Source organism: Poecilia latipinna, unplaced genomic scaffold (assembly GCF_001443285.1).
Source record: "Poecilia latipinna isolate Pla-1442-1.1 unplaced genomic scaffold, P_latipinna-1.0 Scaffold306, whole genome shotgun sequence".
NCBI classification, from domain to species: domain Eukaryota; kingdom Metazoa; phylum Chordata; class Actinopteri; order Cyprinodontiformes; family Poeciliidae; genus Poecilia; species Poecilia latipinna.
Window position 1 is genome coordinate 143,766 of NW_015112922.1, and position 13,709 is coordinate 157,474.

The 13,709-nt window shown below is 39.5% G+C and overlaps 1 protein-coding gene across 2 annotated transcripts in view; it reads left to right on the plus strand.

Moving 5' to 3' along the window:
• The window catches only part of tgfbr3 (transforming growth factor, beta receptor III), a 93,463-nt gene extending 83,893 nt beyond the window's left edge, over positions 1–9,570 (plus strand). For both annotated transcript variants that reach the window (XM_015034595.1, XM_015034594.1), the window contains exons 15-17: positions 4,967–4,993; positions 5,095–5,202; positions 8,567–9,570. In XM_015034595.1, the coding sequence (XP_014890081.1) occupies positions 4,967–4,993; positions 5,095–5,202; positions 8,567–8,685 (254 nt within the window). In that variant the 3' untranslated portion in view covers positions 8,686–9,570. The remainder of the gene's footprint in view (positions 1–4,966; positions 4,994–5,094; positions 5,203–8,566) is intronic.
• The last annotated feature ends 4,139 nt before the right edge of the window (positions 9,571–13,709 follow it).

The following is a 13,709-nucleotide window of genomic DNA, read 5'->3' on the forward strand; positions in this document are numbered from 1 at the left end:
TATAGTTTTGCAGATAGTCTTAGCTACTGGCAAAGCATTTAACATTTAACCTAAACAAACCAGCAACTCAGTTCCAGGTGTGATATCTGATCTACGATCTGAGCCCAGTTCAGCTCTAGGTCAAACTGTCAACAAAGAGGGAGGATAAACAAGAGACAAAATACGACTGCTCACAGGCAGTTAGGAGGTATTCTGGTTGATAAGAATTAAGGTCTGGGAAACACAGAGTTAACTGTCTCACATGAAGATGAAACAGTCAGTCGTAACCTCCAGGTCAGTTCATACACACATAAGGAAGAAAACACTTTAAACTAAAAATCACAATAATACTGATTAACATTAGACTGAATATGAACTAAAGTAATAACAAAATGATAATACCAAAAATCTCTATCAATTACCAAAGGTGTTACAAGAAAAAACAGCTAGACAGAGGCAAACACTCATTCTAAAGGTGCCATAGAAAGGTTAGATCAATCCACATTATACTATACACATCTGGTAATCATTACCTCCGAAGCGTGTGTATGCGTGGCTTACATGTAACCCTGTATACACACGTGACAGCTGTGCACGTGCCTCGGGTTACGCTGATGGCTGTACGCAAGCGCGGGCTTTTGGCAGTGAATGCATCCTACCACAGAGTTGACTTCAGCAAAGAGGAGTGAGCTCTGGTTCTGGCCTCCTAGATCAGACCAAGAAGAGGAAAATGTGGAAAAACAGGAGTCATGCGGCACTGAGCACCAGTTGTTTTCACTTTGGCCCTTCTCTGCGGCCTCCCTTTTCCACCAGAACGGGGGGAGAAACGGGGGCAAGTGGTCTTCTCATTGACGTTGGGAAGCCAGCCAAAGACTGAAGGCCCCTTGGTCACGGCCTGCGCATTCGCTCATCCATCCACTCGCAGCGCCTTACGAGTCATGGCTTAGCAAGGCAGGCGCTTGCGGGAGGTGGGTTCATGACTTAACTGTAATTAGATTGTTGCATTTATGACCTAAGCTCAGATGGGTTGATGCCATGAGGCGTTCTCCGGTGCATTGTTGGGGATTTCTAAATCAGCATCCCTTCTTCGATTACATGAGAACTGCAGTGAGAATGACTCATCATTGTTCACTCATGATATGAAATTGCTTGCATCATTTCCATTAGGCAGAACTGTATGTCATCTTGGCAGATTTTAGCCAATTTAGAGCTGTTGTGGATAAAATCAGATTATTGTTTCTGTGAACTCGGCAGCACAGCGCTGCCCTGATCCCTCAGGGGTGGTCAACTGGGTGGGATTATTATGGAGGATTGTCTCACTATGTTAACATCCATTAAAAAAAGAGAAATTGGCTGTAAAATATCAAAGCTTTTCCACGCTGTTGCATGTTCCTGATGTACTATGTTGGTGTTTCTGGAACTCTAAAATAATAATGTAATGGATCTCAGCTTTAAAAAAAAATCCTGAGTCAGAGTTGTTTGGGATAATTCGGGGCAGAAATGGTTCTCATTATACTTTGGATCTTAGAACTGGGCAAACATGTAATCAGTTTGAAGTCTCAGTTATCATTGACTTCATCTACTTAGTTTGCGCTGCTCACTAACATGGAGAGGGCTCAGTTTTCGTAGGAATACACTAAGCAAACAAACCCACTGTAAACACTGCAGATGGATTCTGTTCCAAACGCCATGTTTTCTAAAGCAAACAGATCCTCTGTGCTGTGATGGCAAACCAAATGTTTTCATGGAGAGAGGAAAGAAACGAGAAGAAGAAAATTACCTCAAATCCCTCTGGTGAAAGTTAGATTTACTTCTTTACAGCATCAGTAATTATCAGTGTGTTGTAAATTTATTTAAATGTAGTCCCAGACAACAGACATATCATATACAATATTGTGACTTTATGTAAAAGAAAAACAGCTAAGCCAAAATGAAGAGACACTGTGTGGAAAAAATGAAGAACTAACTTAAATAAATCATAGTTTGTATCATCTTATCAGTCTTGATGAAGAGTTTTGACCCACTCCTCTCTCCAACATTATTATCACTCATTGAGGTTTTACCCACCACAACTCTTCAGTTAGTCAGGGTGAGTTCTTAATTATAACAGAGCTGTTGCAACAGTGCAACAAAATCCTTTGCAGCCATTTTGTTTGTAGATTTACTGTCATTTTTGGAATGTATCTACTGTATGTATTTTTTTCTATGATGTTCCATATAAATTTACTAAAAAATTAAAACCTGAAGATGGACATTTTTTAAAAATTATATCCTATCTCACATAAAACTGTAGAACTGAGATACGTTCTGCTATCTGTTGTTGTGATTTATCTCTGTAAGCGACAGATTTCTGATAGAAATATGAGCAATAACACCTCAACTTAAAGCCTATTCCAGTTTTGACTGCTCTATTAAACCTCCAAAAGTCAAATTGACTACTATATTGACAGAATTACCATAAAATAATATGAAACAAATGTTAAGACTTAATTTGTATTTCACTGCTTAAATCCAGAATTATTCCACAGCATGTTAACAGCTGGATTAGGGTGAAGAAGACAGATAGTGTGAAGTTATGTTTTATGGTAATGTTCTTTGTAGCGCTGGCAGCTTTATGGAGCAGGTTTTTTCTGTAGTGATTGTGAAATTCAGCTGTGTCTAATCTGGAACCATCTGTCAGGGAGTCTTGGTGGTGTGACCTCTGTGGTCGTGTCTTCAGAGGTTGAGGAAAGTTCAGGGTTCAACCAAAGTAAGTCGTTTTGCGGGAAGGCGCTCTCTCCGTGGCAGGAGCTCTAACAAACAAATGACGTTTGCTGAGATACCAGTGCTGTTCTAACGCTGACCACACTCTCATATCTGATCATATCTGATTCTGTTAAAGCAGCAAACACGGCCGGCCGGGAAGAAGTCCAGCATGGTTATCCACAACATGCATCAGGACACTGTGTGAGAAGGCTTAGTGGGTTCTCAGCTTTATAACAGTGCTCTGCAGAAGTATCCATGACGCCTCAATAGTTTCACATGTTGTCGTTGCACACGTTGAAAGTTAAAGGATAAAGTTTTTAAGCACTTTGGCAGGAAAAGTTTGGAAAGTTTCCTGCGCATTCGTATTCAGGCTTTCTGAGTCAATACTTTTTTAAGTTTGTTAGTTTTTAGTTTAAAACTTTTTAGTTTCTGCCGTTGCACCTGCAGGGTCCACTCTAAAAATTAAAACTAATGTGTTCTTAAAAGGTTTGGTGCTACAAATTTAAATTAAAAAATATTGAGTGAATTGGAAACCAGTCAAATTCCTTAAATATGCTCCATCAATTGTATGACTGCAACTAAAAATATTTTTTTAGTATGAATAATGACATAGTTTGCTCATTAACAAACAAAATTAAGTAAATACAACTGAAACTATGTTAGATAAGTAAGCCAGTCTAAAGCCTCTGAAGCTCTGGCTGTATTTGTTGGGTCGTTGTCCTGCTAAAAGGTGAACCTCCACTCCACGATCAATTCTTTTGCAATCTGTCCTTGCTAAAGAAAAGCATCCCCACACAGAATGATGCTGCCATTAGGCGTGTCATGATAAATTTTGATGCGCAATAAACTGGCCCAGAAATTATAGAAATAAATGTTCAAAGTGGAGGCCATTCATGGCCCCCCTGCCGTCTGGACCACAATTTAAGGATAAACGAAATCAATTAGGACAAAACCACAACTTTTAAATTAAATCTACTGACAAAAATGTTAGATCCAACACAAAGTGATAATCTTTTCCAGTGCAGTGACAAATTTGAAATTTAAGACAGCCTCTTCCTGTTATGTCATCCTCAGTTTGCTGCAAATGTTACCGGCCTTCCTGAGCATTCTTAGCATAGCAAGTCGCCTAGGTCAGATAACATGGAGGGCTGCGGGGAAAGGGATGGGGTGGCCGTCATCTCCTCTGTTATTAAACTCTTCTCAGATGACTTGTCACCATCCATTATGTGAGCCGAATGCTCCTTCCAGGAATAGCAGCCATTGTGAAGGAGAGCTGGCCACCTACCAGCTCTGCCTCTCTGCAGCACACAAGCGCCTTTGTTTTGTTAGTTAAGACATCATTACAGCTAATTTCACTTTTGAAAGGCTTCCAGATGCGTTTTCAACAAATGGCTAAGCAGAACCTAGCGGAGTCAACAGGTCCATCTGTGAGGGGACACTCTCACCTCATACGTAGATGTGCTCTCGAGATTTGTTCTGCTTCAGGTTTCTGCATCGAATTCTTCAGTGGATTGCTTATCAGCACTAGAGAGTATCTGTAATCTGCTGTTTCTGTGGCATGCGGCTGACACAGTAGCCATGTTTCCATTGTAAGCGTGCACGGAACAGTTGTTATTCTGCTAACATTGAAAAAGAAACAATGTCGCAATTGTGGCGTTTCCATTAAATAAGAAACACAATTAAAATCATACATGAATAAGTTTGTTCACACAATGAGTCATTAAAAAACATGCAGCACCATCATCCTCTTATTACTTCCTGTCATCTTTTCTTCATGGTTTGCGCCAGTGGCAACATCCGATTGTTGACCATGTGACTGGTGTGATGCGAAAAAAGTGTTTTCTTTGCAGATTTGCGAGAAAAAAAAGCTACTTTTTTGATATGACATAAAACCCACTTCATCTCTGATATTTTGTCTGGCAATACTATTTATTCACTGTGAATTGCCATACTTGCTTGTAGTTGTTTTGGTAAAGTTTTACTTAAAAAAACACCTCATCCCGGTGCAAAAACTTTTTAATAGAAAAACAAGAGTTCTTTTCAGAATTGCCGTGTTTCCATTCAGCAAATTTAGTTTTACAATCTCAAATTTCACAACTATTATAAATAGTTGTGAATGGAAACAGACTTGCTGACTCATGTTACATTTTATATCTTCATAGTTTTAGGTTAATACTGTGCAGTTGTGTCAATGTGAAGAAGCATGTTTTTAAGTTTTCATTGTCGATGTGTTCTTTTGCAGATTATCCTCCAAACAAACATGAAGAAGGTAAAAAAAAAAAGCAAACTTTTTTTGTTTTTATTTTTTCCTGTGTTTCCATTATTTCCATGTGACTGAGTGTTAACTAAATAAACTGTTTCATGTTCCAGCTGAGATGTTTCTCTTGGACACCACCACGGTGGTGTTGATCGCCTTCGCCGCCTTTGTTATTGGGGTTCTGCTGACTGGGGCCCTGTGGTTTATCTACACACACACAGGTAGGTCCCTCACCTACCGCCCCGCCACCCCCACCCAACCCGACCCCACCCCACCCACCTCGACGCTTTAATGAAAAAAGATAAGAAGCAAAGGAATGTCCCAGCATGCCGCAGCGATGACCAAACATCCTGTAGCTGATAGAGGGCGCCTCACAATAACATATTGACTCCTTCACTGTAAATATATCCTGTTGGTCAGCAGCGAGAGCTCCCCTCTTTCCTCCCTTTGAATGTTTTCGGGGGGCCGCAGGCGGTCAGCAAATGTTCACAGCACAATGGCTGGAGACAAGCTGGAAATCCCCCTCGCTGGGTTTAGTGGGCGCTCACAGGAAGAGACACACAATCTGTCTATTAGATGCCAAGACTTTCCCCGTTGTCCCCAGCCCGCTGACCCTGGCCGACCCCTGAGAGGAAGCCCACCGAGTTCAGCACCGCATAGAACTCAGTGTCTCAGTGCTGATCCACTGGGCCACTGACCTGCAGGAATGTGGCGGTTCTTTAGTAAAACTGTTTGGAAGTTTGCATGTGCGTTCTGGAAAGAGCTCACTTAGTGTGAAATGACTGCATTAGTTGGCCAGATCCAAACCGCTATCAGAGGGATTACAGTTAAAGAACTCTCGTAGTCATCATACTCCCGTTACATTTCTGAGGAGGATTTGTTGCCACAGTAACCATCCCCTGTACCAAGCTGAGCACCCTTATCATTCTCCAAATATTTCTCTTGGCTTTTCTATAGGAACAGTCATCTTTTCTGTTTTATATATTTACAAGTGAGTGACCAACAAAAGAACACAACGGATCTGCTTTTCCAGAGATAGTATATTCCAGATAAAAAGTCAACACACGGGCGCACACACACACAAACACACACACACACACACACACACACACACACACACACACACACACACAGAGCAGGTTTAAAGATAGATGACATGAAAAGACTCAGTTAAAGGCACATTTCTGTTGATGTTATGAAAATAGACCACTTTTGGATGGGAGTGTTAACTGTATCAGCTACAGATGACCTTATATGGCAATGTTTGCAGTTAACCCCAAGAACGTAGATCCCCTAAACAACAACCAAAAATATCACGTTCTGAGTGTATTTTCAACCAGTGTTCATAGTGATGAGGCATGGAAACACTTTGGATTTGTTCCAGCAGCATTCAGAGATGCCTTTAAAAGTCATTTCTCCCCTCTTTTATTTACTGACGGTCATGATGGTCATGTCATTTATGAATACATGACAATTACTGAACAGTCTCTGTTCAGCAAAATAGAAACTTAGCTGCTTTAAAAAGAAGCCACATACCATCATAATATCTGGAATTTTGCTCATTATGACGACACATGCAGTTTACAGTGAGCCAGGCCTAAACTTTCTTATTCTGTGGAAAAATGAAATCCTCCTCTGTTTAGTTGGTCTAAAATCAGCACAGCTAAAAACTTTTAATAGTTTCACTGTTTTGAGAGAAATTCATAGTATATGTTATAGAGAAGATTTACACGTCATGATAAAGCTTAGGGCTGTCAAAATGCTAAAACTAAAGAAAAATACTTGATGGAGTCAGAAACAACCAACCTACTGCAGATGACAGTAGGACCACAGGGAGGAGGCAGAAGAGCTTCATTTTTCTTTCCACATATTATCTCCCTCATATTATACAGCTGGGTCATAGTGACAGTTTTAACAAATATGGAAAAAAAAACATTTTTTTATTAAAGTTACATACTGCAGCTATAGGCCTCTTTCTTTCTTGGTTTTATCCTGCACAGGCACTGGGGGCTTTCTCATCCTTATAGAAATAATTTCTACACCTAAAGAGTAAAGGCCAAATGTCTCTGAGCAGACATCTGTTGCAAGCGCTGCACCTAGGGGTTTTTATGCACGCACAAAGTGCTCTTGTAACAAAAAGAATGTGCCTTTATCTTTCCCATCTATAGAGATAATATCAGACATGGGAATTCTAGTTTCCTCCAACAGCTGAGGTGAATCCCTTTGTTTTTGCGGGGCTCTGGTCGGTCCTGTGAGTGAAGGTCTGCTGGCAGCCAGCCCTCTCCTGCTAATCATTAGCGGAGCTTTGGGGCCTGACAGCAGGAGAGAGCTACCATTTCACCCATAGGTACATACAGCTGTCATACACAGAGGCACTCGCTCCCACAAGGCTGCACGCCATTACAAATGTGCTCAAATCTTTGTTGCTATTCTGCTGATGTTGAAAGAACACAATTTCACAATTGCGGTGTTTCTGTTAAATAAGAAATTAAATTAATTTCACAAGTTTGGTCATGCGATAAGTTGTTGAAAATCATGTAGACAACAGATAGAAGCAGGTACATGAGATATATTCACAATTCAGCTATGGTGCTGCTAGCATGCATCTATCAGCCAATCAGAGGAGACGTAGGCATCTTATTCAGGCATAGAAGCAACAAGCCCCGCCTACTTTAAAAAAAAAGTTTTGTTGAAATTATAGTCTCCTTTACAGATGAGCTATAGATTGAATATGTTCTAATGACACAGTGTTTTTAACTGTGATGCTGTGAGAGCTCTGGTGGAGCCAGCTGTGCAAAGTCCAAAAAACCAAAAACAAACTGTCACGCTCCTACTGCTTCCTGTTGTCGTCTTCATCGTTTTCGCCAGTAGTAACATGCAGCTGTTGATGACGTGACTCATATGATGTGAAAAAAATGTTGCGATAAAGCTGAAAAACCATATCATCCTAACTCTTTAGCAAAAAACTTGTTTTTTTGAAATTGACATGTTTTTCCATTAAGCAATGTCTGATGGAGATGTCTTTTGTAAACAGACAAAATAAGTAATTTAAGCTTTGGAGCGAGTTAGTTTATGATAGGAAATGCTTTTTTAGACAAAGAACAATAACCCAGATGCTTGGATGACAGTAACCGGTTCCTGTGCTGTTTCTCCTGCTTTGTCCTGAATAAAGGCTAATTAGTTCCAGATAGCTAAAGACACAAAGTCATGTGAAGAGCAAAACATTTCTTTCAAAATCTGTTCATAAAAGATGTGACCATTTGGCTCTGGACCTTTCAGGGGACATCTTTAGGGACGTCCTGCTTCTCATCCTGCTGGCCAGGGTTCGCCTTGGATTCCTTTACACTTTGTTCTCTTTATGCTTTGTTCTCTATATGTTTTCCTTTGCCTGTGAAAGATAGATCTCAAAGGACAATAAAAAATTGAAACTATGTGAAATGTCAAGCAATAAGCTCCATACATTGACCATTTTGTATTTTCAGCCAGATCAGTTTGTCATGTTTTTGGCCGATTTTAAATCCAGTCCCATTTTCTCTGGTCCGACCTCCCCATCCCCACCTCACCCCTCTCCTGCCCCGCATCCAGGTGGGAACGCCAGAGCGCAGCCCGTTCAGAAGCCACAGCCTGTCTCGGAGAACAGCAGCGCGGCCCACAGCATAGGCAGCACGCAGAGCACGCCGTGCTCCAGCAGCAGCACGGCGTAGCTCGGGACGCCTCCCCGAATGCACCGGCCACTGCGCCTTCACCCAAACTGGTTCGTTGGTCTTCTAAAGTGTGACGCAGAAAACAAACAAAAAAAACACTGACAAATGTGCTGCGGTGATTTTGAGACGCGTCTCAGCACAAGAAAGAAAGAAAGAAAGAAAGAAAGAAAGTTCTGTTTAGATGGGCTTTTTTTTTTCAAATCCAAATGCTGCTCTTCTGATCACAGTTAAGCCTTTTTTTCTTCGTCCTTAAATGGTTTGAATTCAGTCGCTTTGCTCCATCGGTGATTGAACAATGCAAGATTAGCAGAGGTTAGGAAGTGATATGTTGATGGCTGGACCGTAAACACATTACTTTAACACACACAACCTAGAAAGTAGCACAGGAGCAACACAACCACTATTAGAAAGAGGACAAAAGTGCAGTATGAACTGATCTGTTATCATCCTGACGAAGAGAGACAACGGAGGTGTTGAATGTATGAGAGAACAAGCACCAGCAAATGTGAAAGAACAATGTGAAAGATCTGCAGGTAGACCTCCATATTTTAGAAAAAAGAAGATTTTTCTTTATTTTGGATTAAAGTGTAAACAGTAGATATAGGAGTACATTAGAGCGGCTCAATAGGTGCAAGTTTAAAATGACCACATTTTCAGAGTTAAAGCATACTAATTTGCTGAAGTTAAAGGAAAAGACTGATACTTGTTTTGTGTCTGTGTGTGATTGGCCTGGCTTCATGGTGTCAATCAAATCAAATCGGATCAATCAGTCAATTTTATTTAGCTAGAAACATTTGGTGTACGTTGGAAGAAATCCTCAAAATCTGACCTGGCGTTTTAATTCAGTTCAGGTTACTCACAATACATGTAGTCTCTCAAGACAATTTATTAAAAACTAACATGCAATTTATATAGAGAAATAAGTGGCGCCCCCAAGGGGAGGGCCACTTGAAAGATGTTGCCCCTGCCAGAGAATTGTGCTCAGGCTGGCGTACATGGTAAATGGGATATAGCGTTTTATCATAATCATCGTCTTCAATCACAACATAAATGGATAAAAAAATAAATTTATTTATACAGTTCTGGAAAAAATTAAGAGACCAAAGCACTGAATGACATTGAAAACTTCCTGGTTATTCCAATAGATATTGGTTTCTGAACTCTTCCTGAGTTAAAACATCAGTATTATTGTTTCTAAATGAATATGAACTTGTTTTCTTTGCATGCTTTGAGGTCTAAAAGCACGGCATCTTCTGTCATTATTTTGACCATTTCTCATTTTCTGCCAATAAATACTAAGTATTTGCTTGGAATTTCAGAGACATGTCAGTAGTTCATAGAATAAAATAACAATGTTAATTTTACTCAAACATACCTATAAAGAGTAAAATCGGAGAAACTGATCATTGTTTATTGGTCTCTTAATTTTTCCATATACATATATCAGGTCATTGACATACATTCCAATGTGATCCTTTAAGTACCTTAAGTTATCATGTGTGGTTTAAAGTCCTTTGAAAATGTTTTAAACTCAGTATTTCACATTACATCTTCCACTCAGTCCAGCCATTACTTTGTAAGCCAAGTCATTCTCTTGTTTGCATTACTATCCTTCAGACACAAGAGAGGTCTCAGTCTTTTTCTCAGCTGTCTCTCTTTATATCTCCTGAAGTGTTGGTGTACAGTTCTGGTCAGAAGTTTTCATACGCTTATTGAAATGAATTTCCTTATAATTTGGGGATTGAAATTATGTATTTCAACTATATTTTTTGATGATTGTTAAAATCTTAAACAACCTCAACTGTGAACTACGCAACAGTCTCAAATATACATCGCCACGAATCCTTGGAGAAATGTTTGCCAGCAGGGAGATCTTTGTATTAACAACCTGCTGGGAGGATTCTGCATATTTGAGCATGTAGTGTTTTATAAATCAGTCCATGGTGGAATAAAAGGCTCAGATCAATTATTTTTATATTATCAGACCCAATTAAGGCAACATTCATGCTAATTGTGACTGTATGCAAACTTCTGCTCCAGACTGTTGATTTGTATTTTTATGTGAATAATTGTAAATAGGCAAATGTGTTTTGAGGGAAGCACATGTGCAAACTTCTCTTTTCTGCTTCATCTGTGCCAGTTCCTTCTTTTATAACCTGAGGAATCTCATCCACAGTGTTGACTGACTGACTGATAGCATTAACGACGGCCATATTTAAAGAACAACCCAGCGATCATGGTTAGCATGCGCTAGCTGAGGTCTTGCTGTCTGTCCTTTCAGCATGCAGCACATTGTCACAGAAATAGAAAGGCGTCAGATGATAAAAAGGAGTAGCGCTCCCTGTTTGTAATCTTTATCAGACAAAACATGAGGCATTCTTCCATGGTTTGCAGACACCAGACGGCCAGTGTTTGGAGTTCCTTATCCCACTTGGTTTTGTGTAAATCTTGGCACTCAGTGTGTTGTATAAGCTGTGGCCAAAGTTCTTTGTTTCACATATATTTTCTTCAACATTGTAAGCTCTCCACCGCTTTACAAGAATATGAATGTTTTCTGTGTGTGTGTGCGTGTGTGCGTGTGTGTGCATGTGCGTGTGTGTGAGTGTGTGTGTATGTGTGTGAGTGTCAAGAGTGTGTGTAGGGGGACAAGCAGGGGCCTAGAGTGGGACAGAAGAAGAGATGTTTCCCTGAAGCAGCAGTGGGGACACAATGCTTTTTATCTGTTTGTTTTTTCTTCTCCTTTCTCAGTGTAAACTTATGTACAGCTTTCTACAGATGCTATAAATAAATATATTTGTGTATAAGATTATATTTTGGAATGTATTTACGACAGAATTTTTATTGTGATGTGTGTGTGGAAGTACTGTGAATTGTGGATTTGCTCATATAACATATGGTTTGGGAAATTCTTTGTAAAGCATACATAAAAGTGTTGGACGCTGTCGAATAAGATGCAATTTAGTAAATAATTATACTATAAAGTTGTCAGTAGGAGACGCCTTTTCTTAACAAATTTCTAGACATATTTCACGTTTGTTGTTCTGTGTGAAACTTTAATAATCTGTGCAGGTATTGCTGATGTTGTACACCCCATCCAGCTGTTTAAAACTAAGAACAGGACTCACAACTCCAAATGTATTAAGCTATGCTTTTTAGACACGCCGTTCATTTTAAAGCTGAAGCTTTTAGACGCTTCATAGCATCCCATCTCCAAAGTAGCATGTAGTAAAACATGAAACCAGCTTTGGTTTGTAACCTTTGGGTCATGCGCAGTTTGTACAAAATAATTCTGCATCATATTAAGCCACAGCCTCCCATCATCAATAATCAACTTTTGGTAAAGATGAGCAAAAAAGCATTAAATTGATTTTTTATTTCAGTAGCATAATTTTTTTCCAGATTTTTAAAGATATGTTGTCTATAGTCCACCATCTGTAAGCTTAAGCCCGTAACTATTTTATTGATGATCTTCTTTCAATTCATTTCCAAAACAATGTGTCTATCCTCCAGGGAACATAAATGCTGTCTTTATTCATTCAAGTGTCTTCAGATTTGTTCCTGCTGTTTTGGAGTTAGAATCTGCAGTAGCAGTCGTTCAATCTATAGACGCCTCTGACTGAAGACTGTTACTGTATGACAGTCTCATGGCCATCATGACATGCTAACTGCTCAAATTCCAGGCAGCAGAGACAATATTCCTCTGTAACAGTGGTTCTACTCAACCATCTCCTATGCTTTTGCCAATTTGTCTGGCAGAGATTCGTTGAACTTGGAAGAGAATGTTTCTCTTTTTCTTTCTGCACTTTAAGTAATAAAATTGAAAAAAAATAAAAAAAAATTAACGTAAAGCACAAATGATCAAAAAGCTTAAGCTACACTCACTTTAATATATCAATGAATGTGTCCAAACTGATTCAATGAAAACATTTTTCTTCAATGTGGTATTTTTATATCAAATTAAAGATTGGATTATTTTCTTTAAGAAATTTTACAGTGTTGAATTATCCTGCAATAAAAGCTGTGTTCAGTTTAATGTTTTTTACTCATCTTTGCCAACGTATAAGGAGGACACGGTAATTAGAGCACAAATCCATGGATCTATTGATTGTATTTTTTTATTATTATTTGATCTGACTACCTCATATGTTTTTTGAATGTTGAGCTTGTATGCCTGTATGTCTGGAAGTGCTATAGGTTAAGCAGCCGTTTAAGATTTAAAGCTCGATCATGATTCTTTTTTTTTAAATCACACTTTGTCATTTTAAATGAATCTGACAGAAAACATTAACGTTATGATAACCCTTCTTTTGTGAGCCTTTGTACGTTTAAGTTGATCATTTGACTTTCTTTGTGTTCATAAAACCTTTTATACGCTGTAAATATGCATGACCCCTGTACTCCCATTATGACCAATAAATATTTTACAATAATTACAGTGAGACTCCTGTCTGTTTGATGATTTCCTGTGTTGATCATGGACACACACTCCCCTACTGTATATGGAGTTGGTTTAGAACTCTGATCAGTGGTGATGAAGTGTTAGGTTCGGCTCTGTGGCCGTGAAGTCATGACTCGTCTCTGGTGAGCTCATAACATGATACAGACCATGAGGGTTGGAGGGTGTAGATGTAAGGGTTAGATGTAAGTAAGGGGTTCCACACTGAGGAAAATTTCACACACACACACACAGACTGGCATTTTTCTCTATGATTATCCGTCCTCTGGGTCTGTATCAGCAGCGTGCCTTGGCGTGAAGCAGCCCTGGGTGAATGTCCCGCCGCCTCTGGACACATCCCCAGCGATTGTGATATCATACATTTCCCTTTCTTCTGTTTTCCATAAGGAGCTCGTCCAACTTATGAGTAATATTTAGAATTTTTTTTCAACAAATGATCACAGACCTCATCATTCCCTTAAATGTGATGTCATTATTTTCATTTCCAGCTTCTCCCCCCTCTGCCTCCCTTGGCTACCTTTGCCAGAAATTTGTTGTTCTACTGCTAATTCATTGAGTCACTGATTGC